Source organism: Setaria italica, chromosome V (assembly GCF_000263155.2).
Source record: "Setaria italica strain Yugu1 chromosome V, Setaria_italica_v2.0, whole genome shotgun sequence".
Lineage (NCBI taxonomy): Eukaryota > Viridiplantae > Streptophyta > Magnoliopsida > Poales > Poaceae > Setaria > Setaria italica.
Genome location: NC_028454.1, coordinates 39,521,145 through 39,547,255, shown reverse-complemented (window position 1 = coordinate 39,547,255; position 26,111 = coordinate 39,521,145). Strand labels below are relative to the sequence as shown.

At 44.3% G+C, this 26,111-nt stretch overlaps 4 protein-coding genes across 8 annotated transcripts; 3 read left to right on the top strand and 1 right to left on the bottom strand.

The window, feature by feature from the left end:
• Positions 1–5,428: 5,428 nt before the first annotated feature.
• On the top strand, positions 5,429–10,945 carry LOC101771904 (transcription factor TGAL1). 3 transcript variants are annotated; one of them, XM_012845802.3, is made up of 12 exons: positions 5,429–5,513; positions 5,601–5,867; positions 6,818–6,921; positions 7,358–7,431; positions 7,550–7,759; positions 8,272–8,346; positions 8,424–8,483; positions 8,790–8,867; positions 8,953–9,004; positions 9,344–9,615; positions 9,916–10,164; positions 10,539–10,945. In XM_012845802.3, exons 2-12 carry the CDS (start codon positions 5,767–5,769, stop codon positions 10,683–10,685), a joined length of 1,422 nt encoding a protein of 473 aa, XP_012701256.1. In that variant the 5' UTR covers positions 5,429–5,513; positions 5,601–5,766; the 3' UTR covers positions 10,686–10,945. The 3 variants fall into 3 exon arrangements, with proteins under 3 accessions (XP_012701256.1, XP_004970303.1, XP_004970302.1); XM_004970246.3 differs by having other exon boundaries at positions 5,430–5,513; positions 5,613–5,867; XM_004970245.2 differs by having other exon boundaries at positions 5,436–5,867.
• Positions 10,946–11,599: 654 nt separating this feature from the next.
• LOC101770567 (dihydropyrimidinase) lies at positions 11,600–15,874 on the bottom strand. 2 transcript variants are annotated; one of them, XM_004970242.3, is made up of 13 exons: positions 15,089–15,874; positions 14,827–14,982; positions 14,535–14,589; positions 14,172–14,441; positions 13,764–13,975; positions 13,488–13,608; positions 13,168–13,255; positions 13,019–13,097; positions 12,716–12,803; positions 12,565–12,605; positions 12,411–12,463; positions 12,131–12,287; positions 11,600–12,049 (listed from the first exon to the last, which is right to left on the bottom strand). In XM_004970242.3, the coding sequence occupies exons 1-13, from the start codon at positions 15,161–15,163 to the stop codon at positions 11,858–11,860; spliced, it is 1,587 nt and encodes a 528-aa protein (XP_004970299.1). In that variant the 5' UTR covers positions 15,164–15,874; the 3' UTR covers positions 11,600–11,857. The 2 variants fall into 2 exon arrangements, 1 of the variants encoding a protein (XP_004970299.1); XR_215288.4 differs by having other exon boundaries at positions 11,601–12,049; positions 12,411–12,497.
• A 356-nt stretch (positions 15,875–16,230) lies between these two features.
• Positions 16,231–20,018, top strand: LOC101771116 (putative disease resistance protein RGA1). The gene has a single exon (XM_004970243.4). The coding sequence runs from the start codon at positions 16,652–16,654 to the stop codon at positions 19,988–19,990; it is 3,339 nt and encodes a 1,112-aa protein (XP_004970300.1). The 5' UTR covers positions 16,231–16,651; the 3' UTR covers positions 19,991–20,018.
• LOC101771511 lies at positions 20,012–24,806 on the top strand. Of its 2 annotated transcripts, none has more exons than XM_012846332.3 (10): positions 20,012–20,147; positions 21,017–21,225; positions 21,310–21,509; positions 21,598–21,689; positions 21,782–21,856; positions 21,978–22,084; positions 22,208–22,263; positions 22,412–22,562; positions 23,377–23,679; positions 23,829–24,806. In XM_012846332.3, the coding sequence occupies exons 1-10, from the start codon at positions 20,134–20,136 to the stop codon at positions 24,653–24,655; spliced, it is 2,034 nt and encodes a 677-aa protein (XP_012701786.1). In that variant the 5' UTR covers positions 20,012–20,133; the 3' UTR covers positions 24,656–24,806. The 2 variants fall into 2 exon arrangements, with proteins under 2 accessions (XP_012701786.1, XP_012701785.1); XM_012846331.3 differs by having other exon boundaries at positions 23,805–24,806.
• Positions 24,807–26,111: the final 1,305 nt, after the last annotated feature.

Genomic DNA, 26,111 nt, shown 5'->3' with positions numbered 1-26,111 from the left:
TGCATGCATTTGAAAGGCCAAAAAAAAGGAAAAGAAAAAGAGAAGTGATCCTGTTGTGCCAATTATGTGTTTTTTTTTCAACAAGAACTTTAATACAAAACCACACTTTTTTTCGAAAAAATAAATTGTGGCAAATACTTCCAAGTGTATTATAACTTGTTAACCAGTTACAAACAGAGCTGAATGAGTGAGCTATTGATGCTGATAGTATGAACGGTACGAACATGAGTAGAATGGTTGGGGGGAAAAAACATGTAGCGCGCCTGCCGCAAAGGAACAGGACAACAAGTTTGGGTCCAACAAGTAAGTAGTAACGCGGCTAGGATGGCGGAATAGGCCCATGGGTACCTGTTTTGCGGAGGCCCATGGGCCCATGGACGTAAAAAAAGCTGTGCTCGTGACGAGTCCGCGTGTGCTCGTAACGAGTCAGCAGTGCCTGCTGCGGTGCTGCCTCCACGTCACCCTCCGGAAGCGGCAAAGCCGATAATCGATCACGATCAGCATGGTTGGTTGCTGCCTCAGCGACTAGCGCGACAAGGTCAATCAGTCAGTACTAGCAGTAGTGCAGTACGATGCCTTAACCAACTACTATAGCACTAGCAGCAGCAACGATCCATGCCAGCATGCGAACGCAGAGGAGAGCCGTGGCCGCCTGCCCGCCGTGAATCCGCCGGGCACGGGAGCAGAGATGCGCGCGGCACGGATGCCGAGGCATGGCCATTGGCCAGGGCCCCCCACAGGCCACAGCCACAGCTATGCATCCCATCTCGCGGAACAGTGTGGCTGCCGCTTGCCGGGCAGGGGCGCTCCGCTCCAGGAGGCACAGCGCCGCGGCGGTGGCGCCGGCCGCGGAGGGCATCGCGGGAATTCACCGGGTTATCGCCTCATCGGCCAGTTGGCCACGCACGCCAAGCAAGCGGCCCTGCCGCAGCCCGTAGCCGTGCGGGAGCGCGGATCGGGGTCCGTGCTCGCAAGGCTGGGGATCCCCCGCCCGCACGTGCACGGTGCACGCTCGCCGCGCTCCGATGCCGCCGTGTCTGATTAGCAACTCCGTCCTTGGATTCACCGCGGCCGCTGAAAAAAAGAAAGAGTACTACTGCGTGTGTGCTTGGCCTGGGCTTCGACCAGACGTAGTGCTCCATCGGTACTCTGTCTGCGCAAGTTTGGTGCTAGAGCTTGTTAAGCGATGCCGCCTGCAAGTCGCCATGGATGACATCGATCAGCTGTTCTGCTGCACAGTGTCGGCGTACCGGTCGGCCTCCTCAGTCCTCACTGTGCTGGCAGCCTCCATGCATGCAGCGACGCTGTGTGCCTGCGCCGCTGACGCGCGGCTTTTGATCCGATCGTCTGACTGACTGCCCGATGACGAGCCGGCCCGCCCTTTGCATGCATGTGGAGTTGCGGACACTGAACAGTGGACGATCGATCAGGCTGCAGCAAACACCGAGCGCACTGACAGGCTAGCACCGTACACCAGCATCTGAATTCAATGTGCCTCATCATTTTAGCAACCATCATGTGGGTGTGGTTTGCCAAATCCAAATCCCGTTGGATTACATGCAGGCATATGGCAAGCACATGCCGCCCGTCTTGAGGTTCCCCTCCTTGACAAGACGGGAGAGGTGACCTGCAAGGCTGCAACGCGTATACTGTGTACGGGCACCATGCCACTGCAGCAACTCATACAACGGAAAATAAAAGAGAGGGATCAGTACCGTCCCGTCCCAAGTGTCATCAGCAAGTTGGGAAAACAACATGCAACCTGCCATTGAAAAGTGTTAGGAACGTCTCGTCATCTCGGCCATGTTTAGTTTCCTCCCAACTCCTAATTTTGACACTATACAAAAAGAAGATTCCACATCACATCAAACTTGCGGCACATGCATGGAGTACTAAATGTAGACGAAATCAAAAACTAATTGCACAGTTTTGTTGTACTTTGCGAGACGAATCTTTTGAACCTAATTAGTTAATATTTGGACAATAATTCACAAATACAAACGAAACGCTACAGTTGCGCATTTATGGTAAAATGCTAATTTTGCCACTCCCAAATTAGAACTAAACAAGGCCACAATTCACAGCAATAATGCGTCAATGCGAATACGTACAGGAAGGAAGAAAGAAAACCCAAACTGAGCTGACTGACGGTTACGGGATGAGTACAGCAACAAGCCCAGTCCCAGAATGATACAACAGAGCCATCCCTGTCATCTGGATTCTCCCGTCAAGAAAAACGATTGGCGCAAGCTCGGCACCTGTAGCGGTCAATGGCGACGTCCTACCACTCCTCTGACTCCTCTCTCGATCGATACTGTTTCGACTGAACTCTGAAGCAACACGACACGGCAACAGTGAAACTGATGCGTGCCCTGCGTCATCGCCAGGCGCAAACAAAAATGGGGAATTTTAAGCTCAAAAGATATTCCATTTACTGCTGAAGAGTTAGCTAGCATGAGAATTGACAGTTTTTTTTTTGGGAGAGCACATGAGATTGACAGGTTAGGTTGGAGAATGGTGCATGGTAGATCGTCATGGCTCATTGTCAACATGAACATGCATATCGAAAAGCCAGGTGAGTTCAATGCTCTGTTCGCTTCAGCTTATCAGCTGACTTATCAGTCATCAAATAGTATTTTTCTCTCATAACAAATCAGCCGTTTCAGTTTTTCAGCCGGCTTGTAAATCCAGCCGAACAGGTCCCAAATTCCAATTATCTCTGGCCCCGTATGTCAGTAAACTAATAACTCGTAAGCCAGGCACTGCTGAGTATCTTGATCATGTGGATTACGAACGAAGATTGGACGGTCAGGATTGGCTGCATGATGAAGTTGCACAAAAGGTCTTAAACTTAACAGGCGGCAGACCCAGCTCAGATGATCTACAAGGCTCCTCCGAGACCGAGAGCCACTGGCTCACTGCTCAGTGCTCACCCTATTTAAAAAAAAAGTGCGAGCAAGGGTTACTGCTCGCTAAATTTAAAAACCAAAGGATAAAACAGTAGACGAGCCAGGTAGGCCCAACATCATACGGCCACGTAAGCCCGGCTCGTGCGATTACGAACGAGAGCCACAAGCCTGGACGGTCAGGATCGGCTGCATGATGAAGTGGCATAGCGGTATATTTAAATGAGCAGGCAGACCCAGCTCGGATGAATAGATGATCTGCAAGACTCCTTTGAAATGAGACTCACAGCTTTACCCAATGGAAAAAAAAAGAGTGAATAAGAGTTAGGCCTGGTTTGGTTCGTTTGCTTATTTTTAAGCACCCGTCATATCGAATGTTTAGATACTAATTAGGAGTATTAAACGTAGACTATTTACAAAATCCATTACATAAGTGGAGGCTAAACGGCGAGACGAATCTATTAAACCTAATTAGTCCATGATTTGATAATATGTTGCTACAGTAAATATTTGCTAATGATGGATTAATTAGGCTTAATAGGTTCATCTCGCTGTTTAGCCTCCACTTATGTAATGAGTTTTGTAAATAGCCTATATTTAGGGGGTGTTTGGAAGGAGGGGGCTAAATTTTAGCCCCCGTCACATCGAATGTTTGGACACTAATTAGGAGTATTAAACCTAGATTAATTACAAAACTAATTACACAACCCCTAGGCTAAATCGCGAGACGAATCTATTAAGCCTAATTAGTGCATGATTTGACAATGTGGTGCTACAGTAACCATTCACTAATGATGGATTAATTAGGCTCAATAGATTCGTCTCGCGATTTAGCCTAGGGGTTCTGCAATTAGTTTTGTAATTAGCTTATGTTTAGTCCTCCTAATTAGTATCCGAACATCCGATGTGACAGGGCTAAAGTTTAGCCTCCTCCTTCCAAACACCCCCTTAATACTCCTAATTATTATCTAAACATTGATGTGACACTTGCAAAGGGAACCAAACGCACCCTTGCTATACTGCTCAATGAAAGTAAAGAGAAAAGGATAAACAGTAGACTAGCGAAAAGCATGCGAGCTTTCCTCTGATTTGATTGTACAGTTTTCAGCTTTGCGACAGGAAATGAAATCCGGATTGTTGTGACGTGAAAGATATGATAGAGAAATGGAAACCTGTGGTGCTCCCGAGGGGGTTAGTTGAAGAGATAACGAGGATTTAACAAATCATGGGAAACGGCGCAGAGGTTAGTACCGAATTATCAAAGGCAGGTGAGGAAATTTGCATCCAAAGCTCCTGATCGTCTGTGGCGCCATGGCTTGTTGTCAGTGACGTACAGTGTAAACTAGCTTATACAAATTGGGTAGAAAAACAAACAAGACCTAACTATGTGCGCAATATGTAACTACTTAGATTTTTCGATTTTGCAAATTAGGGATCGCAAACAAATATATGTTTTATCCATTCATTTCATCACAAAATTCTAACGTATTACCAAAGAAAGGTTACATCACAATGGAGCTAACTTGCGAATAAATAATGTTGGTGTATTGTTGTAATTAGTGCTATTGTAAGGGACTATTGTGCATAGTGTTGGAATAAAGAGAAGAGAGGGGCTGCGGTGGAAACCAACCCAGCAGAAATTCCCCCGGTCAACAAATAAGTATATATCATGCATTATTAGATCACTCGTCTGAAACCATCGAAATAGAGCCTTGATATTGTGCGTTTGTAGAGGGTAACCTTGTTTCATGGCAAAACAATCTGTGGTGTCTCGATCTATTACGGAGGCCGAACAGAGAGGAATGGCGTTGACTCTATGTGAAATGATGTGGCTAAAGAGTCTTTTGAAGGAGCTTTGGATGTTGAGAAATGAAACCATGTTGCCACATTGTGATAATGTAGCTGCAATTAACATTGCAAATAATCCGGTCCAGTTCGACCGAATGAAGTATGTGGAGATTGACAAGTTCTTTGTCAAGGAGAAGATGGACAGTGGGGCTTTAAAGCTAGAGTATGTCAATTCTCGTGATCAACTAGCTGATTGTCTCACAAAAGGTCTAAGTCCTAAGGATAATGAGTTGGCATGTAACAAGATGGGCATGTTGAATATCTTTAGCCTAACTTGAGGGAGCGTTGTGTATTGTTGTAATTAGTGGTACTGTAAGGAACTATTGTGCATAGTGTTGGAATAAAGAGAAGAGAGGGGCCGTGGTGGAAACCAACCCAGCCAGAAATTCCCGAGAAGAATCAAAACTCAGTTATCCTGGTACGTCACTGCAAACATACAAAAGTGACCAACAATATTAGGTGGGTAGAAATCAAGGATTTGCAGGTTGATCATCGCCAGGTGGTGGATGATGGACCCGCCTCAGCGCAGGCCACTGTGCTTGCTGAAGCAGCGGATGGCTCCCGCCTTGAGATTGGCATGGTCCAAACGTCACTCCTCCTCCAGTGGCCGTGGGACTCACAAGCCAAGAAATCATTATAAAATGGCCGCAGTTCGAGGCATTGGCAACCTCTGCTGGCCCCTGCCCCTGCCGCCGCTGGAGTGGACGGACTCTCTCCTCCATTTCCTCCTGACCTCCTCGCTTCGCCCAAACACAATCGGTTGCTTCCTCAACCCACTATCGCTCCCACACTCTCCCGTCTCCCCTGTCAAATCGCCGAACTGATCAGGCCGTGCAAAAATCCAAGTTTTTTCGACAGGACCCTGCTGCCTGCTGGTGTTGGTGGTGCTTATCTCCGAGGCAAAAATCGTCGCTGCTTCTTGTGACGGTTGTTTGAATTTGCGAGCCTGCGACGAGGTGAGGCTACGGCGGCGCCCGGGGTTGCATGGTGATTGATGCCTTGATGGTGGCCGATGGAGAGTAGGCGAGGAGGTTCGGCGGCGGCGGCGGCGGCAGCGGCAGCGGAAGATGCGGGCGGGGCGATGCCGAGCTTTGGGCCTCCTCAGCACTCCATGTACGTCCCCGCGCCACCGCTTCTCTGTCTTCCGATGGTTTCTTCCCGTTTCTGCTTGCTCTGTGGTTGTCTCACCTGCCCGTGCATGAGCATCATGATGATTGTTGATTACTGCTGGTTAATTGATCATGGTACGACGCAGCGCCATGGATTGCGGTGGTGATTGCCTCTGCTTTCCATGAGGAAAAAGCTGACAGCTTTCCCGATTAGATTAGACCTCTGCCTCATGTGCCGTAATCATTGGATGATAACTTTGTTAGAAGTAGCGAGGTTTCTGTTGGCCTTATGCTCTGGTAGTGCAAGGACTGGGAGGTGCAATGATTTCCATTGATTTCCCATGCGGCCTCACTCACTGCACTGGCCTAACAGCTTGGCAGCTTGCCCCGGGTCAACTGTCAGGGGCTTGGCTTGTTGCCACTGATCACTGGACCACATTTGCATGCCCCCAACCAGGGTACCGGAGATCATCGCAGTGGTAGGTCCAGATCTTCATGAAAGGAGAAGAGGGCCCCCTAAGGGTTGGCCATGCGCAACCCAACTCATTTGGATTAGTAACTTAGTACTATGTATTTTGGGTGAAGTGTGGACTAGCCAAGTATTGGGTGAAAAAATATACATTTTTGCTAAGCCTTGTATGATTCATGTAAGGGTCTTTCATGGTCGCAATCATTGTGTATTGAAGGAACTGGTTCTGTATGGTTCTGAAATAAATTGAAGTTCTTGTCTTCTACTGTCTGCACCCATGGTCCCTTTGATGGTTAGTAAATAGGCACAAGCCTGCAACCATTGCAATTGAATGCCACATTGAAATAGAAAGATAAAACAAAAGTAATCTTCCCATGGTTAATATATTGTGGATCTTTTGACAGTGCAGATCAAATTTTCCGAAAAGAAGTGTATATTGTCCTTTTATGTCCAGTAACTTATTTTGGTGAAACTGCTTTTTTCAGCCACACAGATATGAACAGCATGCAACCTTCTCGAGTTGCTGACTTTGGGGCGCTTGCACAGTCTGCTGGATTCCGAATAGAAGATCTTGCTAATATTAATACAGGTATGTGTTCAATTCTCAATCAAAGATGCTAGAAATTGCTTCTTATATATGTTCTTTTGTTGATCTAGGAAGTTCAATTATGAGCAATTGTATTTTTTTCTGCTTTGGGAATATATGTAGTATTATGCATCTGGCCTTCAATTTTTTAATCTGATACCTAGTTGCACTTTATGACTCATTTGTTGGTATGATTGCTTACAAAAATATCATTGCTGTTTACCATGTGTACCTGTAAGCTGTAAAACTTGGATTACAATCTGTATCTGCCACCACACGCAGTAGAGGTGTCACCTTGCAAGCACTGCCGCCATGGCTGTATACATTGCAATGCCTTTCACAGAGTGGAGTAGTTCTATGGGTGTATGTGAACTAGTAACTTTTCTGTTCAATTGCCCATAGTTTGACTGATTCTCGCTTACCATTTTCTGATATCCAGGCACTTTGTTCAATCTGAAGACAAATACTCATACAATTAGCAATAATCCTCTTCAGTTTGGAAATTACGGAAAGGTATGCAGGCCACACACTAAAAATTCTGGTCACTTCTCAAAAGCCCATCAATTAAGTGATGTCCCATACACTTCCATCTACATTGGGAGTTGATGCAGATTTGCTTTCCTCTTTGTAGCCTATTTCTCCGTCTCATATAAATACCACAACCGCAGCAACAGCTGCAGCAAGGATTGACCCTCAGTCGCTAGAACAGCAAACAGGAGCACAACCAAATCTGGTGGCTTTACCAACTGGTAACATTGAGAACTGGGGAGAGTCAGCTATGGCTGATAGTCCTATGACTGACACATCAACAGATCCAGATACTGATGAGAGGAATCAGATGGTACCAACCATTCTCATCTCACTCCTCTGTTGGTCTGTTTTATCATGATAATCATGATACACTTGATGTTCACAGAATTGTTCATACTCAGTTTGGGGAGGTTTCTGATGTCTTCACAAAGAGTTTTTGAATTTGGAACATGCATGCTTTGAATTTTCAATACCATATATATGCAATGACCTGAACGAATAGTAGGCATTAACGTTCTCTTGCACAAATTACATGTATGGTGCATTAGATAAAGCCATTGCATATACCAGTACGATTTGCTCCCAATATTTGATGAACTATTGCATGGATGTTGGTCAGGTACTCAGGTGTAGCTGCTGAAATAATTCTTTTCACATTTTAGCTTGGTGTATATTCATCATGCTTAATCAAGTAGTCAGTTGGTTTATGCTTCCCATTAACACACTTAATAGATTTATTGTTGGAAAGAATGCTTCATTGTAAATATGCTCATCTTTTAGTAACATTGATCAGCTTATACTAAAGTATATTCTGCCCATCAGTTTGAACAAGGACTGGTTGCTGGCCCCACAGCTTCTGATTCTAGTGACAAATCAAGGGACAAACTAGATCAGAAGGTACTCTTGTCACTATATTTATGATACATGGATCATGTGAATCCACTTCTGAAAGTAAATATATATTTCTTAAACAGACACTTCGCCGTCTTGCCCAAAATCGTGAAGCTGCCAGGAAAAGCCGTTTAAGAAAGAAGGTGACTTGGAACGTTTTTGAACTTTCACTATTGTCAGATTCCATTTATGCGGTGCTCTCATCAGTCATCGCCCTAGTATGGTATCACTCTTGACGTTACATATTATTTTGCACATGAGCTCTATTAATAGACCATGAATCCAGCAAGAACTGTGTGCCTAGCTGCTTCTCATACTTACGGTTGCAGATCCAATTAGCATTTCTGTGTCTATGACTCTACCTTCCCCCCCCCTTCAATTCTATTTATCGTTTGTTGCACCATTTTGGTAGAATCAATTTGCAATGTTTCATCGCGTATTTTGACCAGGCCTACATCCAAAACCTTGAGAGTAGCAGACTGAAACTTACTCAGTTAGAGCAAGAGCTTCAGCGGGCTCGCCAACAGGTCTTTCTATTTCCATTCATAATTTGTAAGTTGTTTCTGGAGTTAAACATGCTGTACATGCATTGACCAATGTGTAATTCTTCAGGGTATTTTTATTTCGACATCAGGAGATCAACCTCAATCAACAAGCGGAAATGGTAATACTACACTCACATGACTCTTTCTAGAAGTTCAAAGTTAATGTACATCTACTGTGTACTATGCATTATGAGACTTGACTTCTTTGCCCGTTTCTTGGGTGCTCCTAATCACTCATAAGTTATGGGTAAAAAGTAAGGACACAGCGAACACATGAAACAACTCAAACAAGCTACAGTAGCACTTCACACAAGCTTGATGAGTTCCTAAAGAATTACTGTAGCTTCTTTAAGATTAGAAGTTTACAGGTAGTTTTACCCTTGCAAACATCATAAATTGTTTGTTTGATCCCATCATACTGCCAGTTCCACTTTATGTTCATGTTTTCTGCTCTGTAGGAGCTTTGGCATTTGACATGGAGTATGCACGCTGGTTGGAGGAGCACAACAAACATGTAAATGAGTTGAGGGCTGCAGTCAATGCACATGCCGGTGATAATGATCTTCGGGGTATTGTTGATAGCATCATGGCACACTACGATGAAATTTTCAGGCTCAAGGGTGTGGCAGCCAAAGCAGATGTTTTTCATGTGCTGTCTGGGATGTGGAAGACCCCTGCTGAGAGGTGTTTCATGTGGTTAGGTGGCTTCCGATCATCTGAGCTTCTTAAGGTACCGATCTAATGGTTTTATTATGAATGCACGATAAAATTCCTTGGCCTATTGTCTCTTGCCTTTGAACTCCAAGGTCCCCTCAATAAGGGTTTTCCTTCTAACCGAAAAGTTTTGCTTAATGACCTTTAGGATTTTCTGTCTGAAGATGACCAACTGCAAATCTGTTAATTGTCCTTTTTAAATACCTCATGTAAAATGCAAGATGATTGACTTCTATCTTTTTATGAGTCAAACTTCTGACCTGTGCTCATGTTCTCATCTAGTTCTTTAAATTTTATACCAACATTTCTGTTGCAGTTACTGGCAGGCCAGCTAGAGCCTCTTACTGACCAGCAGCTTGTTGGTATATCCAACCTGCAACAGTCCTCCCAACAAGCTGAAGATGCTCTTTCTCAAGGGATGGAAGCATTACAACAGTCGCTTGCAGAAACTCTAGCATCTGGATCCCTGGGCCCTGCTGGATCTTCTGGCAATGTTGCGAGTTACATGGGACAGATGGCGATGGCTATGGGAAAACTTGGCACCCTTGAAAACTTCCTACGACAGGTTTGTCATGCAAATCATGGGCTTGCAAATTTCATAACACAGCATTACCTTTCTTTTGCTTAATTTATTGAATACTGTTTAAGTCCTATTGTGCAGATTATATCAATTATGTTCTTATGTATATACATAACCATATCTTGAAGAACAAAATTGCTGAGCAGCTCATACAAGCTTACTCTGATTGAAATACCTCAATGTCAGTTACATTACTGGAAAGGCTGTTCTTTTCAAAAAACCTGTTGATAGATAATAACACTCTCTCCGTTTATTTTTTTTGAATATATGACATCTGGGACAAAGCTAATTTGAACTGAATCTACTTTAGCAGTCATATCAAGGAAGTACATAATTCTTTTTAACAATGTCATCTGCAGGCTGATAATCTGCGGCTACAAACACTTCAGCAAATGCAACGCATCTTAACCACTCGTCAATCTGCCCGGGCTCTACTTGCAATAAGCGACTACTTCTCTCGGCTGCGTGCTCTTAGTTCTCTTTGGCTTGCCCGTCCACGGGAATAAATTCAATTAATTGATAATAGGATAATTTTAGGTACTGTCTCTAGTATGTCCATTAGTTTCTTCACATTGCTCATGTGTTGGTGAGATATTTGGAGCAGAATTTTCTTATGTACGTGTTCAAGTGAATGCTCAGTTCATATTGTAGGTCATTATGAGTTATTGGACAAGTTTGTAACAATTTTGAAAAAAACCAGGAGTTGTAAATACATGCGGAATAATCTAAGATCTTATCAGGGATCAAATTGGTGGATACTATCGGTGGATAAATCAGTGCAACATCATTGTGAGCGATACGAGTGACTGTATCAAACTAAACAGTTGAACATCTGCTCGCATTGCAACTATGTCAAACTAAACAGTTGAACATCTGCTTGCACAGTTCTTTCTTCCAAAGAAATCACAAGACTAAGTAGGTCATCCTTCATGAACCAATCAATAATCATGTTCTTTTAGTAAGCGTTGGGGATGATTCATGATGGATATGACGAAGGATTTAACAGATATTACAGCACGGGTGATAAATGATGTAATAAGATTATCATTGCACCAAGCATCTGAATGCGTGAATTCATATAAGTTTGGTGTACAAGGGGTGTTTGGATACCCCTGCTAAACTTTATCACCTATCACATCGGATGTTTGATACTAATTAGGAGTATTAAACATAGTCTAATACAAAACTAATTGCACAGATGAAGTCTAATTCGCGAGACGAATCTATTAAGTCTAATTAGTTCATGATTTGACAATGTGGTGCTACAGTAACCATTTGATAATGATGGATTAATTAGCCTTAATAGATTCATCTTGCAAATTAGACTCCATCTATGCAATTAGTTTTATAATTAGCTCTGTATTGTCCTCCTAATTAGTATCCGAACCTCTGATGTGACCCTGCTAAAGTTTAACACTTCGTATCGAAACACCCCCTAACTTTTCCTTTCATTTATTGGAATAACAAGTTGCTAGTTGTACAAATCGTCTGGAACCAATAAATTTCTGGGTCACAAATGTGTTCGATGTACATAGGCAAGTTAAGGCCTTTACCAATCCTGAATCTGAACTTAAATAAAGTTTCCCCCTTTTTTGTATACACATGGAACGGGCGGTGTTCACCTTGGAGCAGCTCGTTCTCGAACTAGATGGAGCGAACCAGATGGAGCAAGTCATTGTTAAGCAGCAGCTTTACCACGCTGTACAGGAGCTCGGAGGGAAGCTCTGTAGGCGGCATCTGACTTCTCAATGCCATCAAATACATAGCCAAAAGGCGCCATCCTGATGTATCTTCCTGAACCGGGAGTGATGTTCAACACACCATCCTCCCATACCACTCGGCCCCTTGAGATCGTTAATTCCACCATTCCCTACAAATGAACAGGATAACTCAGAAGTCGGATCCGAGTTCCATGCCAAATACTGCTGTTTCACATGTGCAAAGAACTGACCTTTCCTTTCCTGCCCTCATATACATTTGTGTTGGACCTTGAATGGTGCGTGTGGGCACCCATCACAAAGCTCCTTTCAGGGTTTAGGATGATGATGTCTGCGTCAGATCCTTCTAGGACTGCTCCTTTCTGAGGGTATATGTTGAAGATCCTGGCACTGAAAAGGGTCGAGTAATTTGTAGTATCATTGTAGTTGGGTAGTTAGAACAACGCGTTTTGATAAGTTTATCTGGTTACTAGAAAAATAAATCCTGATTACAGCAAAGTTAATGTGTAATACCATTCTGTGCTTGTCACTCTGACATAGTCGGTGACAGAAATCTTGCCAGTCTCCTGTTTGTGTTGCATAAGCATCAGAGCAGAGGAACTGAATACAGAACCTATGGATTACTGATTGTCAATTTCTTTTAAACTGTTCTAAAAACAGAACTTACCACCATGCTATCCCAAATAATATGCATCCGTTCCTCAAGACCTGGATTCAAGTATTCAAGAGAGAGATGTCTTAATTGGCTTATATTCACACTGAAACAGGACACTAGAAATTCTACTGTTCACTTTTAGCATTTAAGTCGTAGACCCTACCATTTACGCCATTGGGAATCTTCCGAAAATCATCAGAGCCGAAGGCTTTCTGTGTGGAATTGAATGTGCAGTGATCAGTACCTACAAGCTGCATAGAAACAAAGTACAATTAGATGCTTATGCAACTACGGAAAATGCAACATAAGTTTCCTTCTTCATAGAAGGTAATACAAACATTGCTTTTTTGAAAAGGAGAATACAAACGTTGCTTCTAAGAAATTATTATACCATTGATTATATGCTAATAAGTAAACCACATTTTTCAGAACTCGATAGTTCAGAGTATGACACAAAGTGCATCACCTGTAAAATTCCTGATGAGAGAGCAGCTTGGAGTGCTTTACCATGCCCTGCTTCCCGGATCGGAGGACTCATCACATACCTACAAGCACATATGAGATACAAGGATATATAATCCGAAGAACATACTAGTGAGCTTGTTTCTCGTTTACTTTGAAGCAACTATGAAGTCAGGATCCCAAAGCCAAGAATCATCAAGTACCAGTCCAGAAACCACTGGTTCACCAATGACTCTCTGCCCTGCAAAGTTTTAAGTTTTCATCAACCTAGTCCATGCTGAATGTTACTAAATTTAAGTCAAGCAAGATATTCAGTACATGATCAAAAGGGTCATCCAGTTCTCAGGTCCTATGTGGTCATCGAAAACCAGCTAACCTCTGAGGACCGTAGCCCAATTTGACAGTAGGAACTCTGGTATGGCTCCAAAGTGGAGACCATCAAAATAGTGGAAGAAAGATGTCAGGCAGCTGACCTTCTCTTTTAGCCTTGGCAATCTCCTCCATTGCATCAACGCTCATCACATGAACAACGTACAGTGGCGTATTGATGAAATTGGCTAAGCGGATTGCCCGTGCAGTTGCTTCTCCTTCCAACTGCAGCAAATAGGAAAATTAAATTATTTGACTCTTCCAATAGCTTCATGTAAGAGTAAAGCACAAAAGTTCCTATGCTGCCTTCGCTATCAGCGGAAGCCTGAACATATATCAAGGAGCATAACAATAAAAGGGAATGTTAAACTTGTAATTACAATTGGGGGCCTTGAGAGAGCATGCCCTTCTGGGCCAGTTATTCCAAGGTCGATCATCCGCTGTTGTCCCTCCACAACAGCATCCCCATTCTCTGCATGTACCATAGCCAGGGCACCGAGGGACTTGCATTTCCTCAGGCCTTGGAGGAGTAGGTCATCCGTGACCATCAGGGAACCCTTATATGCCATGAAGAACTTGAAAGAATTGATCCCTGCAATTGTGACAATCAATAGTACACACTTCAGCATCTAACAAAATATGGATTGTCTCACGGAAAATATTTTACTGTTACTTTTTTTTTTAAAACTAATTGTAAAACTAATATGGACGGGCTACTTTATGTAATGGATAACGCAATTGTTCGACAAAGCAATTGAAAGTACAGAAAAACCAGAATGTCCACTGACCATGTTCCTTAACCATCACCTCCATTTCCCTTGCAACCTCGTCATTCCACTTGGTAATGGCCATGTGAAAGCCATAATCCATGGCAGCATTTGCTGCTTTCTGCTTGTAGGACTCCAAGCCTGCAGTCAAGTTGCCGTTCACTGGAATGACAAAGTCAATGTGCATCGTCGTCCCACCTGCCAGTGCAGCAGCATGGCCGCTGAAGAAGTCATCTATGGTCACGGTGCCCATGAACTCCATCGCCAAGTGCGTGTGAGGGTCAATTCCACCTGGAAATCCGCCAGAAGGATGGTAAACCGAGCAACAAGTAACAACAGGTTGCGTGCATTCACCACATAACATACAGTAAGAAAATTACTCACCTGGCATGACATATTTTCCAGTTGCGTCGATCACTCTGACATTATCATCACCGACCTGGAAATGACACGATAAGTCGATAACTGCAATCATAAAAAATTGATTCTTCTATCATAGAATAATCAAGTGTCAGGAATCCCGAGCACTTCGGGCCACTTGACTATCCAGGAACATGGCTGCAAGTGGGGCGCAACGCAACAGAGTGGGCAATCGCCAAGCCATCCTCGAACGAAGTAGAACGCTGGGCTACCGGGATCTAAAGCAATCTCACGGAGGCGCGGGGCGAGTACTCACCGGGATGTTGGGCCTGACGGCGACGACGACGCCGTCCTCGATGTAGACGTCGGCCTCCTCCGCCCGGTGCGCGTTCACCACCGTCCCGCCCTTGATCAGGATCCTCGTGCCGTCCCCTCCGTCGCCACAGCCGGCGTCACCCCCCGCCGCGCAGAACTGCCCACCCGCGCAGCCGAATCCAGCCACGTCAGGCGACCGACCAGAGCAGCCAAACATGCGACGACAAGGGGAGGAGCAACGGACAGAGTCGAAACACACCCACCTCGTGCGCCGGATGAGATGCCGCGACGGCGAGCAGCGGTAGCAGCAGGAGGAGCGCACGGGATGGCGTCACCATGGCCCGCGCTGCCGGCGGAGCTAGCGGAGCGGAGAAGCAGAGCAGATGAGAGAGTCGCCGTCGCAGCTCACTTCACTTGGCGTACCGTGCGCGGCGCGACGAGCCTTGTAGTATTTAACAATCGGAAAGCAGCTCTGCGATTGGTGGGGATCTAGGGCCGGCGCACAGGGCTCCGTCCCAATCCATTCGGATAATTCCATCGAGGCTGTTGACCACCAGCTCTCACAACCGCAAGGTCACCGTTCATCGTGTTCACGCCACACCAAACTTTAGCTCCGCTCGTGCTCGTCACCGAGAGCCAATCCCTGCACGTGCCTTTCGACAATATCCAATGAAGAGAACACTTCGGTAGAGTTATCCTCTTATCCATCTAGTGGCCAATTCACAGTAGGCACACAAAAGCATGGAAATCAACACGTGTTGCCAGGTCTATGAAATCAGTCTCAAGACATTACAAAGACAAACTGTCACAGGCATAGATTCCCCAGTTCAGCAGGATCAGTACTACTCCGGAGCATCACGAAGAACCAGCATCAGTGCGAACGCTACAGCAGAAAGAAGAGAAACAGCCGTTCACAACAGGAGCGCCACTGAAAAGTCTGGAACTGCCATAACAGTAATCGTGGTATCATGGTTCATGAGAGGAGTGTGCTAACATGACGAATTTGCCTCCAACCTGCCAGGCAGACGCCTTCTTCCACTGTCCCTCCACCGCGATTCTGCAGAGCTTAGCTGCGTCGCGCTTCTTGCGCCGTCACTGCTGTATGCGCAAATATGGAGAACACAATTTTTTTTCCTCGTCCGATTTCACTCTCTCTAAGGTTGTAGAACTGCTCACGAAATCGACACTCTTTTTGTTCAGAGACACTTCGACAGGAACATCTTACATCACTGAGTAGATACTGTACTAAGAAGTCAACCAAAGTAGCATAGAGATATGACGAATGGTTAGGTACAACATCTACCACCGGAAGCTCCCTGCTCCCTGCCAAAACGAGCTGTTAGCTGTCTCCTTCAGCAAGTCAAAAACTGGCTCCCCCAGTCCTTTCCTGTGGCTTTAAAAGAGCGAAGCTTCCTCACTTCTCAGTCACCCAACATCTTGTTCAACGAATCTGCATTGAATTATCACACCTAGAACTTCTTTTGTTCGAATTTTCCAGATTATCTTCAAGAAAAATTCTGTGCACCATTTTTACAGAACACAAACAGACGTGTAAGGAGCAGGTCGCTTCAGTTGTATGGGGAAAAAACGCAGACGACCTTTCAGATCCGGAACAGATCTTCACTTGCCACTTGCCAGTGATGCTTCGAGTACCGAAATTGAATGGAAAAGGCCATCCGCCATCTTCAGGTCAACATGTCAACACACGCTTTGGCTCTCTGGGAGTGTGAACATCTTTCAGCTTTCCCCACTTCATGGTTCCGACTAATAATTGAAACAAACCAAGAATAAGACCACAAGAGGAGGAAACACTGAAGCATACTCCCATGGCTGCAGAAGCAATTTTGGGAGCCTTCATGCAGACCCTCTTTCAGAAATTGTCAGAAGTAGCTCTTGATCAGTTCAGTTCTTATAAAGGCATCCACGGTAAGCTAGATACACTCTCTTCCACCCTCTCTCAATTGCAGGCCTTCCTTGATGATGCAGAGGCAAAGCAGTTGGCAGATGCATCTGTGAGGGGATGGCTGGCAAAGCTCAAGGAAGTCGCATATGACATTGATGATCTGCTGGATAGCTATTCAGCCAAGAGTATGCATCTGAAGCAGAGGCAGATGAAGCTCCCCACAAAGGCAAGTATCAGTCCTCCCACCTCCTTCTTGCGTAGGAATCTACATCAGTACAGAATAAAACAAAAGATTAGCAGCATATTGGAGAGGTTAGATAAGATTGCAAAAGAACGGGATACCATCGGGCTCCAGATATTAAGTGGAATGAGTAGGTGTGATACCTCAGAGCGACCGCAGTCGAGTTCCCTTGTAGATAGTGCAGCTGTATTTGGCAGGGAGGCAGACAAAGAGGAAATAGTAAGGCTTGTGCTGTCTGACAGTGGACATAATTCCTGCAGTGTTTCTGTCATCCCAGTTGTTGGCATGGGGGGGCTTGGTAAGACCACTCTTATGCAGATGGCTTACCATGATGACAGAGTGAAAGAACACTTTCAGTTGAGAATCTGGATTTATGTGTCTGAAAGTTTCGATGAGAGAAAGATGACACAGGAAACTCTTGAGGCTGCTGCTTATGACCAATCTTTTGTTAGCACTAACATGAACATGCTTCAGGAAACACTCTCCAGAGCTCTACAGGGCAAGAGGTACTTACTTGTCTTGGATGATGTCTGGAATGAAGACCGTGATAAATGGCTGAGCTATAGAGCAGCTTTACTTTCAGGAGGGTTTGGAAGCAAGATAGTGGTAACATCACGAAATGAGAATGTTGGCAGAATAATGGGCGGGATAGAGCCCTACAGGCTACAACAACTCTCTGATGATGATAGCTGGTCTGTATTCAAGAGCCATGCATTCAGGGATGGTGATTGCAGCGCACAACCACAGTTGGAGGTGATTGGCAGGGACATTGTGAAGAAGCTGAAGGGACTACCTCTTGCATCAAAGGCATTAGGGAGCCTCCTCTTTTGCAAAACAGATGAAGAAGAGTGGAAGGCTATACTAAGAAATGATATCTGGGAACTACCAGCAGACAAAAATAACATATTGCCAGCTCTACGGATAAGCTACAACCACTTACCACCTTATCTCAAGCAGTGCTTTGCGTTCTGTTCTGTATATCCCAAAGACTACATATTCAGGAGAGAGAAGTTGGTTAAGATTTGGCTTGCACTTGGTTTCATCAGGCAATCTAGCAAGAGGAGACTGGAGGACACCGGGAATGCATACTTTAATGAGCTACTAAGCAGATCTTTCTTCCAGCCTTACAAGGATAACTATGTCATGCATGATGCCATGCATGACCTTGCTAAATCTATCTCCGTGGAAGACTGTGACCAATTTGAGCATGAAAGCAGACATGAGAGTGCTATTAAGATCCGTCATCTTTCATTTCCATGCAAGGATGGTGGCAAGTGCATGCAGTCTGACCCACTTTATGGTTACAGGAAGTTAAGGACACTAATCATTATGCATGGACACAAGTCTAAGATGTCTCAACTGCCTGATGGTGTCTTTATGAAACTCCAATTTCTTAGGGTGCTCGATATGCATGGAAGAGGTCTTAAAGAGCTACCGGAATCTATAGGAAATCTGAAACAGCTTCGCTTCCTAGACCTCACTAGCACTGAAATCAAAACATTACCGCTTTCTATTGTTAAGCTCTACAATTTACAAATACTGAAGCTGAGTGATTGCAATTCACTAAGAGAAGTGCCACAAGGCATAACTAAGCTCACTAACATTCGCCACTTAGAAGCAAGCACAAGGATATTGTCCAGTATACCTGGAATTGGATGTTTGATCTGCCTCCAGGAACTAGAGGAATTTATTGTACGGAAGCGCCTAGGACACAAGATCACAGAGTTGAGGAACATGGACCAGCTTCATGGACAGCTTTCAATTCGTGGCCTTAACAATGTAGTTGATGGACAAGAGGCACTTGGTGCAAAGTTGAGGACCAAAGAACATCTTCGAACTTTACACCTTATATGGGACGAGGAATGCATAGTAGTTCCTTCAGAACATCAAGAAGTCCTAGAAGGCCTTCAACCACATCTTGATTTAAAGGAGTTGATGATTAAAGGATTCCCAGGGGCGAGGTTACCTAGCTGGCTCACTAGTTCATCTCTTCCCAATCTACAAACTATTCACATATGTAACTGCAGAAGCAAGGTGCTTCCACCTCTAGGTCAGCTTCCCTTCCTAAAAAATCTTGATATAGCGGGAGCAACCGAGGTGACACAACTTGGACGTGAGTTCACAGGTTTTGGTCAACCGAAATGTTTTCCATCTTTAGAAGAGCTTCTATTGGAAGATATGCCAAATTTGAGAGAGTGGATTTTTGATGATGCTCAGCAGTTGTTTCCTCAATTAACTGAACTTGGTCTTATTAGGTGCCCAAACCTGAAGAAGCTACCCCCTCTTCCATCAACATTGACATCACTAAGGATATATGAATCTGGACTTAACTCGCTTCCAGAGCTTCACAATGGAGCCAGTCCGTCTTCTCTAACATCCCTATACATAAATGACTGTCCAAATCTTAAATCTCTGCGTGTAGGCTTGCTTGCACGTAAACCGACAGCTCTCAAGAGTCTAACAATAGCTCACTGTGAAGAGCTTGTTTCTCTACCAAAGGAGTGCTTCCGTCCTCTTATATCACTACAGAGCCTGCACATTTACAAGTGCCCTTGTCTCGTGCCTTGGACAGCACTTGACGGAGGCTTGCTTCCCACTTCAATTGAAGACATCCGTCTAAACTCATGCTCTCAATTAGCATGTGTGCTTCTAAACGGCCTAAGATACCTTCCTCATCTCAGGCATTTTGAAATTGCTGACTGCCCTGATATCAGTAACTTCCCAGTGGACGGCTTACCTCACACGCTTCAATTCTTGGAGATATCAAGCTGTGATGACCTCCAATGTTTGCCTCCGAGCCTGCATGAAGTTTCCTCACTTGAAACACTACTGATTGGCAATTGCCCTGAGATTGAATGCTTGCCCGAAGAAGGCCTTCCTAGGGGGCTCAAGGAACTCTACATCAAACAATGCCCCCTAATTAATCAACGGTGCCAAGAAGGTGGGGTAGATCGAGGCAAGATAGCTCATATCACAGACATTGAGATTGATGGAGATGTTATTTTGCCTGAACAGATATAGAAGGTGGCGCACTGTCACTTCTCCTCAAAGTGACATTGACGATGCAATTATCTCTTTTTATTTTTGCTGTCAACAAAGGCTAAGATTCACTATAGCTCCAGTAACATGCATAAACTGGAGAGAGAATAAACTGTTCATGAGCTATGAAACATTACAGGTATTAACTTTATGTATTTCCTACTTCTCTTCTAATTTAAATATCTAAAGTTCGATTACCTAAATGGCTAAATAAGAGTGTGAAACAAACCAAACTGCAAAATATGTAAAGCTTCCAATTTGATCTTGCTTCGACAAAACCCCTGCAGCTTGATAGTAATTAGCTGCTACTAAGTGGGTTGCGACCATATATGTAGTTGTAGTAATGTAACAGAAACTATGGTACTAGAAATACCATGTTGATAATATTGTTGAGGACCTAAGGTGTACTCGTAGAACAGTATATATACTACTCTACTAGTACAGAATTATTGAGTTCTTTGCAGAATGTTAATATACCCACTAAAAGGAAACAGTAGCATACATGATCTGTAACATAGCTACGAATGCTTATGCTAACGATAAGATCTATGGTGTAAAGCATACTTACCCAGGCAAATCATCAATTTGTACCTATCCACTTATAACATTTCGGGCAAGTATTATATAAAAAAACATTTTGGACAATTTATATCGTCCTCCACAGCTTTATTCAATACTACTCCCAAGTCTTAATCTTAAGTCTAGAATGTACTACACTAGGAAGCTATAATGTTTTTGTTTCGATCTCCTTCGTTCAAATAGCCTGGCCAAAGAAAATTAGCTCCCATTTCTTCATTAGGCCAGGGAAACACCCAAGTCACACTCTAGCAGTTTATAATCCCCACATTTTACAGCAACGCTTTGGTTCGTATAGCTACGTCCTCGCGAGTCGCGAGAATCCCATTATGTAAAACTAACATCCACATAAAAATCTCATCACACTAGCACGAATGAAAGCAGGAAGTTCGATTTTGGGTACTTACTTGCTGATACTGGACACTTGGACAGGTCGGAGAGGGACGATGCTGGCAGCGGAAGGAGAATGCCGGCGGCGCCCGGACTATCTCCGGCGTCGCGGACGCCGTCGCCTGCCCGTCTCCACGACCGTCGGAGGGCCGCCCGCGGGGATGCGCCGGTGCGCGGCGCGCCTCAACTCCTCTGCTCAAGTTGCAAAAACACCCTCGCGTACAAGGCTTACATCGTGGCCCCACACGGCAGTGAGTCACCTTCTTCCTAAGCAATACTCTGCGGCCCCATCGGTCAGTTGCACGGTAACGGGTTCAGTAGGGTTCAGACTTCAGACTTCCGACTCCCGCTTGTCGCGGCTCCCATGGCGGCGGCGGAGGCGGAGGCGGCGCCGGCGCCCGAAGCGAGCGGCTCCTATGCTGGTGCTGGCGGCCTCTCCACCGGCCGGAAGCTGGTTCCGTGGTCGAGCTGGGAGGAATGGCGCTTCGTGCGCGACGGCCTCTTCTCCCCCTTCCCCGCCGCCGCACTTCGCAGGGTAACACCCTCCTCTCCATAGCCCGAGAAAGCCCCGATTTTTCAGCACAGGGGTGTGATTTTTCTGAGTGTTTCGTTGATTGATTCAGATTTCGGCGTGGCGGAGCAGGGGCTCCCTCCTGATCCCCGTGGACGTTACCGCCGCTTTCGTCGAGATACGGCTGCGGGATCCCTTCTTCCGGTACGATGCTTTTAGAAAGTTTGAATCTGCCCGTAGTCGCGGAATTTGGATAGTCTTATATGCCACAAGTTGTTTGCTGCTCTTTCCCCTAGGAGCGGATTGGCTGCTGCTGATGCGATGGAGTCAGAGGAGATGCTCGCGATGCTGTACAGTATGGCAATCATGAGGTGAGGAAACTCTCGCTGCAATTATCAGCTTGTGTGTAATATATGCTTTCGTTTTCTTTTCCACAGTTAAACTTCGACAAGCAACAAACATTTATTCTCTACTTCTTTTTTCTACTGCCAGGCTCGTAAATGGTTTTGTGGAGAATCCACATAAGAAAACTGGCCGTTCAATATCTGAACTAGCTGAGGCTGTTGGAATACCACGAGTTCTAGTGGACATTCGGCATGGTTAGAAGATTTTGTTTCTCACACCCTTTAGCATTATGAACTAATCCCCAGTATATTTGATTTTCATCTGGTTTTCATATAATCACTAAAAGTTTATGCCTTTTTTATTTGTGCTGCATGTAGAGAGTTCTCATCGCAATCTTCCCTCCCTGCGACTGTTACGCCTGGCAAGCATTAAGGTAAAATGAATTTGCTAATTGCTATCATCTACGGGATCTCTTGTCATATAGTTTATTCAGTTGCTAGCGACAGTTCCAGGATTTTGAATTTGTTTCTTTGTTTCTACCCATGATAAATTACTTATTAAGATAAGATTATTAATTTCAGGCATTTGATTGGTTGAAGTGTATTTACTGGGATCGCCAGAGTAATTCAATTCCTGATGTTCAAGTGGAACTGCGGTTGAGATTGCATGAGATTGCTTGCTTTCTGAAGGAGAATGATTCAAAAGAAACAAAATCAGGTTCCAAAAGGAAACGTGAGTATCAGCAGCTTATAGAAAGAACTGTAATTGATCCTGCCACTTGGATCTTCTCTGGTGCATTGGACCTTGGGTGGGCATTTTTTCTTGCTCGGGATTTTTTGGGGTTTTGCTGTGGCTGCTGGTAGATATAGGATTTATCTGCTTGGAGTTGCACAGAGATTCTGTATAATGGCAAGATGACCTTCTCTTGCTTAATAGTTCTCTGACCAGCTTCTGGTAGGCCTGATGCTTGGATGATTAGAGATGCATTATTCTTACATGTACTTGGTTTTCTCCGTTAGACCGTTACATCGATTGCACTAATTAAAACGCTCATACCTACAACTTTCCATAGAAAACATAACTTCAAGGAAAGATAAATGTAACCCACTTTTTATGATTAAGCAAGCGCTAGTTATCAGACTTAATAGTACAACTATAAATCCATAGATCTTGAATCCATGGAATACAATGCCCAAGTGACTTTGACAGATTGGTACGATTTGCTTTGATCTATGCATTGCACTTTGCAAGGAAGATTGATGAATTCTATTTTTCCTCTTCATGCCAATAAAACTAGGATTAGGCTCTGGAATATGCAAATAATGCACATCATGAAAATTTTGTTTGCTGCAATTAAATCATCTACTTTCTAAATATTCCTAGCGCGAATGTGTGATTGCTACCATCTGTGGTGTCAATCTGCTTTAGTAGTATTTATAAGAAATGAGTAAATCGCCATTTGTAGATAGATATAAGTTTCTCTCAAGGGAATGTATCTTCATAACCAAGACATCTCACTGTTTGTTGTGTTGCTTTTAAATTGCAGGTTCTGAGAAACTGATAGTCAAAGCCATAAAGTACACTCGACGGCTATACTACGCTTATCCCTTTGAGGTTGTCTCTGTCCTATTGGATCTTATGCAACTCGATGCTCCAGAGTCCCCTGAAAGCAGTGACATGCAAGAAACTCATAGTTTTGCTGTTAATCACTCATCTGACACTCAAATATCGAACAGTGATATGAAAACTATCATAATGAAACTTTCAGAGAAAGAACCAAGATTGCTGCTTAGTGTACTGAAGTCAGTAATTGAAATGATCGATGCCAAGGAAGAACTCACAAACAAAGGTACTTTGAAAAGTATCATATTCCATTGTTCTATGCTTTCTGCAGAAATTATTCTCATTTCCTAAGTCTCGTGAAGTGCAATATGTGCTGCCTGTTTCTGTCCTTATTGGTTGTTATATTTATAGGTGTATCTTTTGCTTGTCTACCAGTTGCGCCATTTGAAGTGAAAAGGCTATACTCCTTGGTTCTATGGCTTATCACAAGCATAAAAGAGCTCAAGGATTCAGGCTACATTGGATTTGTTCATGAGATAGGAGTACTTTCTTCAGACAAGAATGCAGTCCCTCGTTTTTGCCTCGCAAAACTTCTATGGAAGTTACTGAATCTATCCACTATAGGTGAAAAATGTATCATAGATGCAGCGCTGCTGTTGATTGAGATGGTCAACAATAATAATGTGGAGGAGAAATTGAGGAAACTTCCTGTCTTATCACTTCCTAATTTGGCTAAAGTTCTCCGACAATCAAGAACCATATGCAACGAACTTGGATCAATTGAAAAGGCAACAGAGACACTGGAAATGTTCAAGTTGCAGTTGAAGAGGCAGAAGAATGGATGCTTAACGGAAACTGGCACCACTGAAGGATCATTCAACACGAGCACACCAGAGAAGCATAACAGATGGTCTGTGGCAAAGTCATGGACTCCCTGTCCAATAGGAACAATACCCTGTTCATTTAGTTCATGTGCTGTTCTTCCTGCCTTTGATGTTGTGGATCATGGACCGGAAGTTGCCACATTAGAACAGCATGGAAATTTTGAGGAGGTTGATCATTCTGAAAGGTTTGAATCCCAGTCTGAGGAGTTGGAGGATGAAAGCATTCTGAACATACCAAGATCACCAGAGTATGATATTTCAGATATGCCAGAACTGACCTATCCTTTGAAGGGTAGATTACTGGTTGGTGGTGTTTGGAAAAAGGTGACCGCGGAGGAGTTACTCTTGATAAAATCAAACATGAAAATGTTGTTGTAATATCATCTAGCTAGATTACGCTCTCGATAGTCAATTTGGTTTTGAGAAAAATCGTAGTGTTGCGTTGGAGCCGAGAAAACAGTGCCCTTTCCCCCAAATTTGTTTAGTTTCTGCAGTATTCACCCCGATTCTCGTATTTGCATTTTGTTACTTGTCCGTTTGCCCAAGAGAGAGTGGATGATTAGACCTTGAAACTTGGTTTTCTTCTAAACTTGTCATCGAAATATAGAATATCTAATAATCAGCTACTTATTAAAAGTTGATCTTTATAATGGTCACGTGGAGAATGTATTAACTTAGGTACAGCTTGATCGTTTTCGAAACTTGTCCATCCGCATGTCTTGGCATGGAATGGTCTTGCAACCCGACTTCAGGTAACATGGAAGGTTCTACAAGAGAAGCCTAATGAAGTTTAAGATGAGCCCAACTAAGCGCCTCATCTTAAGCTCCGTGATTCCCGTTGCATCCTATTCATACAATCCTACTACGTGCAAACCAAACCGGTCTTCTTCATTTCAACCCCTCTCTCTCTCATTCTTAGAGTGGGGAAGTGAGCCGTCCATGCCGTCTCTTCTTTTGTTCCCCTATCTTTTTACCTAGCTTGTTGTTGTTGCTGTTTTTGCCATACAGCCTACAGGCTCACTTTATTTACACATCTCGTTTCTGTGCTTCCTTGGTCACTTCAGCGACTCAACCATCGAGCTTCTGTCTTCAGTCCCAACACTTGCCGAGTGTGAGTGCATTATATAGCGCCAGCTATCAGTATAGAAGTACAAGACTGCAAGAGCTTTTTACTACAAGCAATTGGTGCTACAACCTTACAGGAACGGACTCTCCCTAGTGACTTCAAATTAAAACTCCTCGTTTCTAGCCAACCTACCGAGAATGAGGGACTCCACTGATCTTACAGTGCGGCTGTCATTTCTTCAGGATGAGAAGCGTGGGCATCCGCTTCGATTGGCGGTGCCAACTGGCCTGTCGTTATGTTTGGTCGGGGGAAACGCTGGATGTGCATACCTGCATCTCTAGTTCTCTACGCTGTATCAGACGCTTCAACAAGAAACAACATTTCTACAGGAGACCCAAATGGAGGCTTCATTTGCATCAACGAGTGCCGCAACCTATTTATCAATTGGCGAGTGTAGCCATTGGTTATCACACGGCGCTACTAAAGCCCCCAGCACTATCTCAATCGATGGCAACCACGAGTGCGCAGGATGCGCGGGAAGTGCTTATAAGGACCGTTCCCAACAGCTGCACAACAACAAGGACCGATCGATCGAGAAGGCAGCTCTCGACCTGCTTGCTTTTCTCTCAGCTTTGGACGGGGGAGGCATGGCATATATTTTATTTGGGGGTGTTTGGTCTGAATCATGAGTGTGCATGCTTTATATATAGCCAGCTACCAGTACAGAAGCAGTACAAGACTGCGATAACAACTTAGTACACGCTACTA

What these genes read in the sequence shown, in the direction of transcription:
- LOC101771904 (XM_012845802.3), top strand. Translation starts at nt 5,767, where the DNA reads ATGGAGAGTAGGCGAGGAGGTTCGGCGGCGGCGGCGGCGGCAGCGGCA. An exon ending in CTGATGAGAGGAATCAGATG is followed by an intron (nt 7,760 to 8,271) that starts GTACCAACCATT and finishes TCTGCCCATCAG; the next exon opens with TTTGAACAAGGACTGGTTGC. An exon ending in TTCAGCGGGCTCGCCAACAG is followed by an intron (nt 8,868 to 8,952) that starts GTCTTTCTATTT and finishes GTAATTCTTCAG; the next exon opens with GGTATTTTTATTTCGACATC.
- LOC101770567 (XM_004970242.3), bottom strand. Translation starts at nt 15,163, where the DNA reads ATGGTGACGCCATCCCGTGCGCTCCTCCTGCTGCTACCGCTGCTCGCC. An exon ending in CTCTCTCAAGGCCCCCAATT is followed by an intron (nt 13,609 to 13,763) that starts GTAATTACAAGT and finishes TATTTGCTGCAG; the next exon opens with TTGGAAGGAGAAGCAACTGC. An exon ending in ATGAGGGCAGGAAAGGAAAG is followed by an intron (nt 12,050 to 12,130) that starts GTCAGTTCTTTG and finishes GTTCATTTGTAG; the next exon opens with GGAATGGTGGAATTAACGAT.
- LOC101771116 (XM_004970243.4), top strand. Translation starts at nt 16,652, where the DNA reads ATGGCTGCAGAAGCAATTTTGGGAGCCTTCATGCAGACCCTCTTTCAG.
- LOC101771511 (XM_012846331.3), top strand. An exon ending in CCGCCGCCGCACTTCGCAGG is followed by an intron (nt 21,510 to 21,597) that starts GTAACACCCTCC and finishes TGATTGATTCAG; the next exon opens with ATTTCGGCGTGGCGGAGCAG. An exon ending in TACAGTATGGCAATCATGAG is followed by an intron (nt 21,857 to 21,977) that starts GTGAGGAAACTC and finishes TTCTACTGCCAG; the next exon opens with GCTCGTAAATGGTTTTGTGG.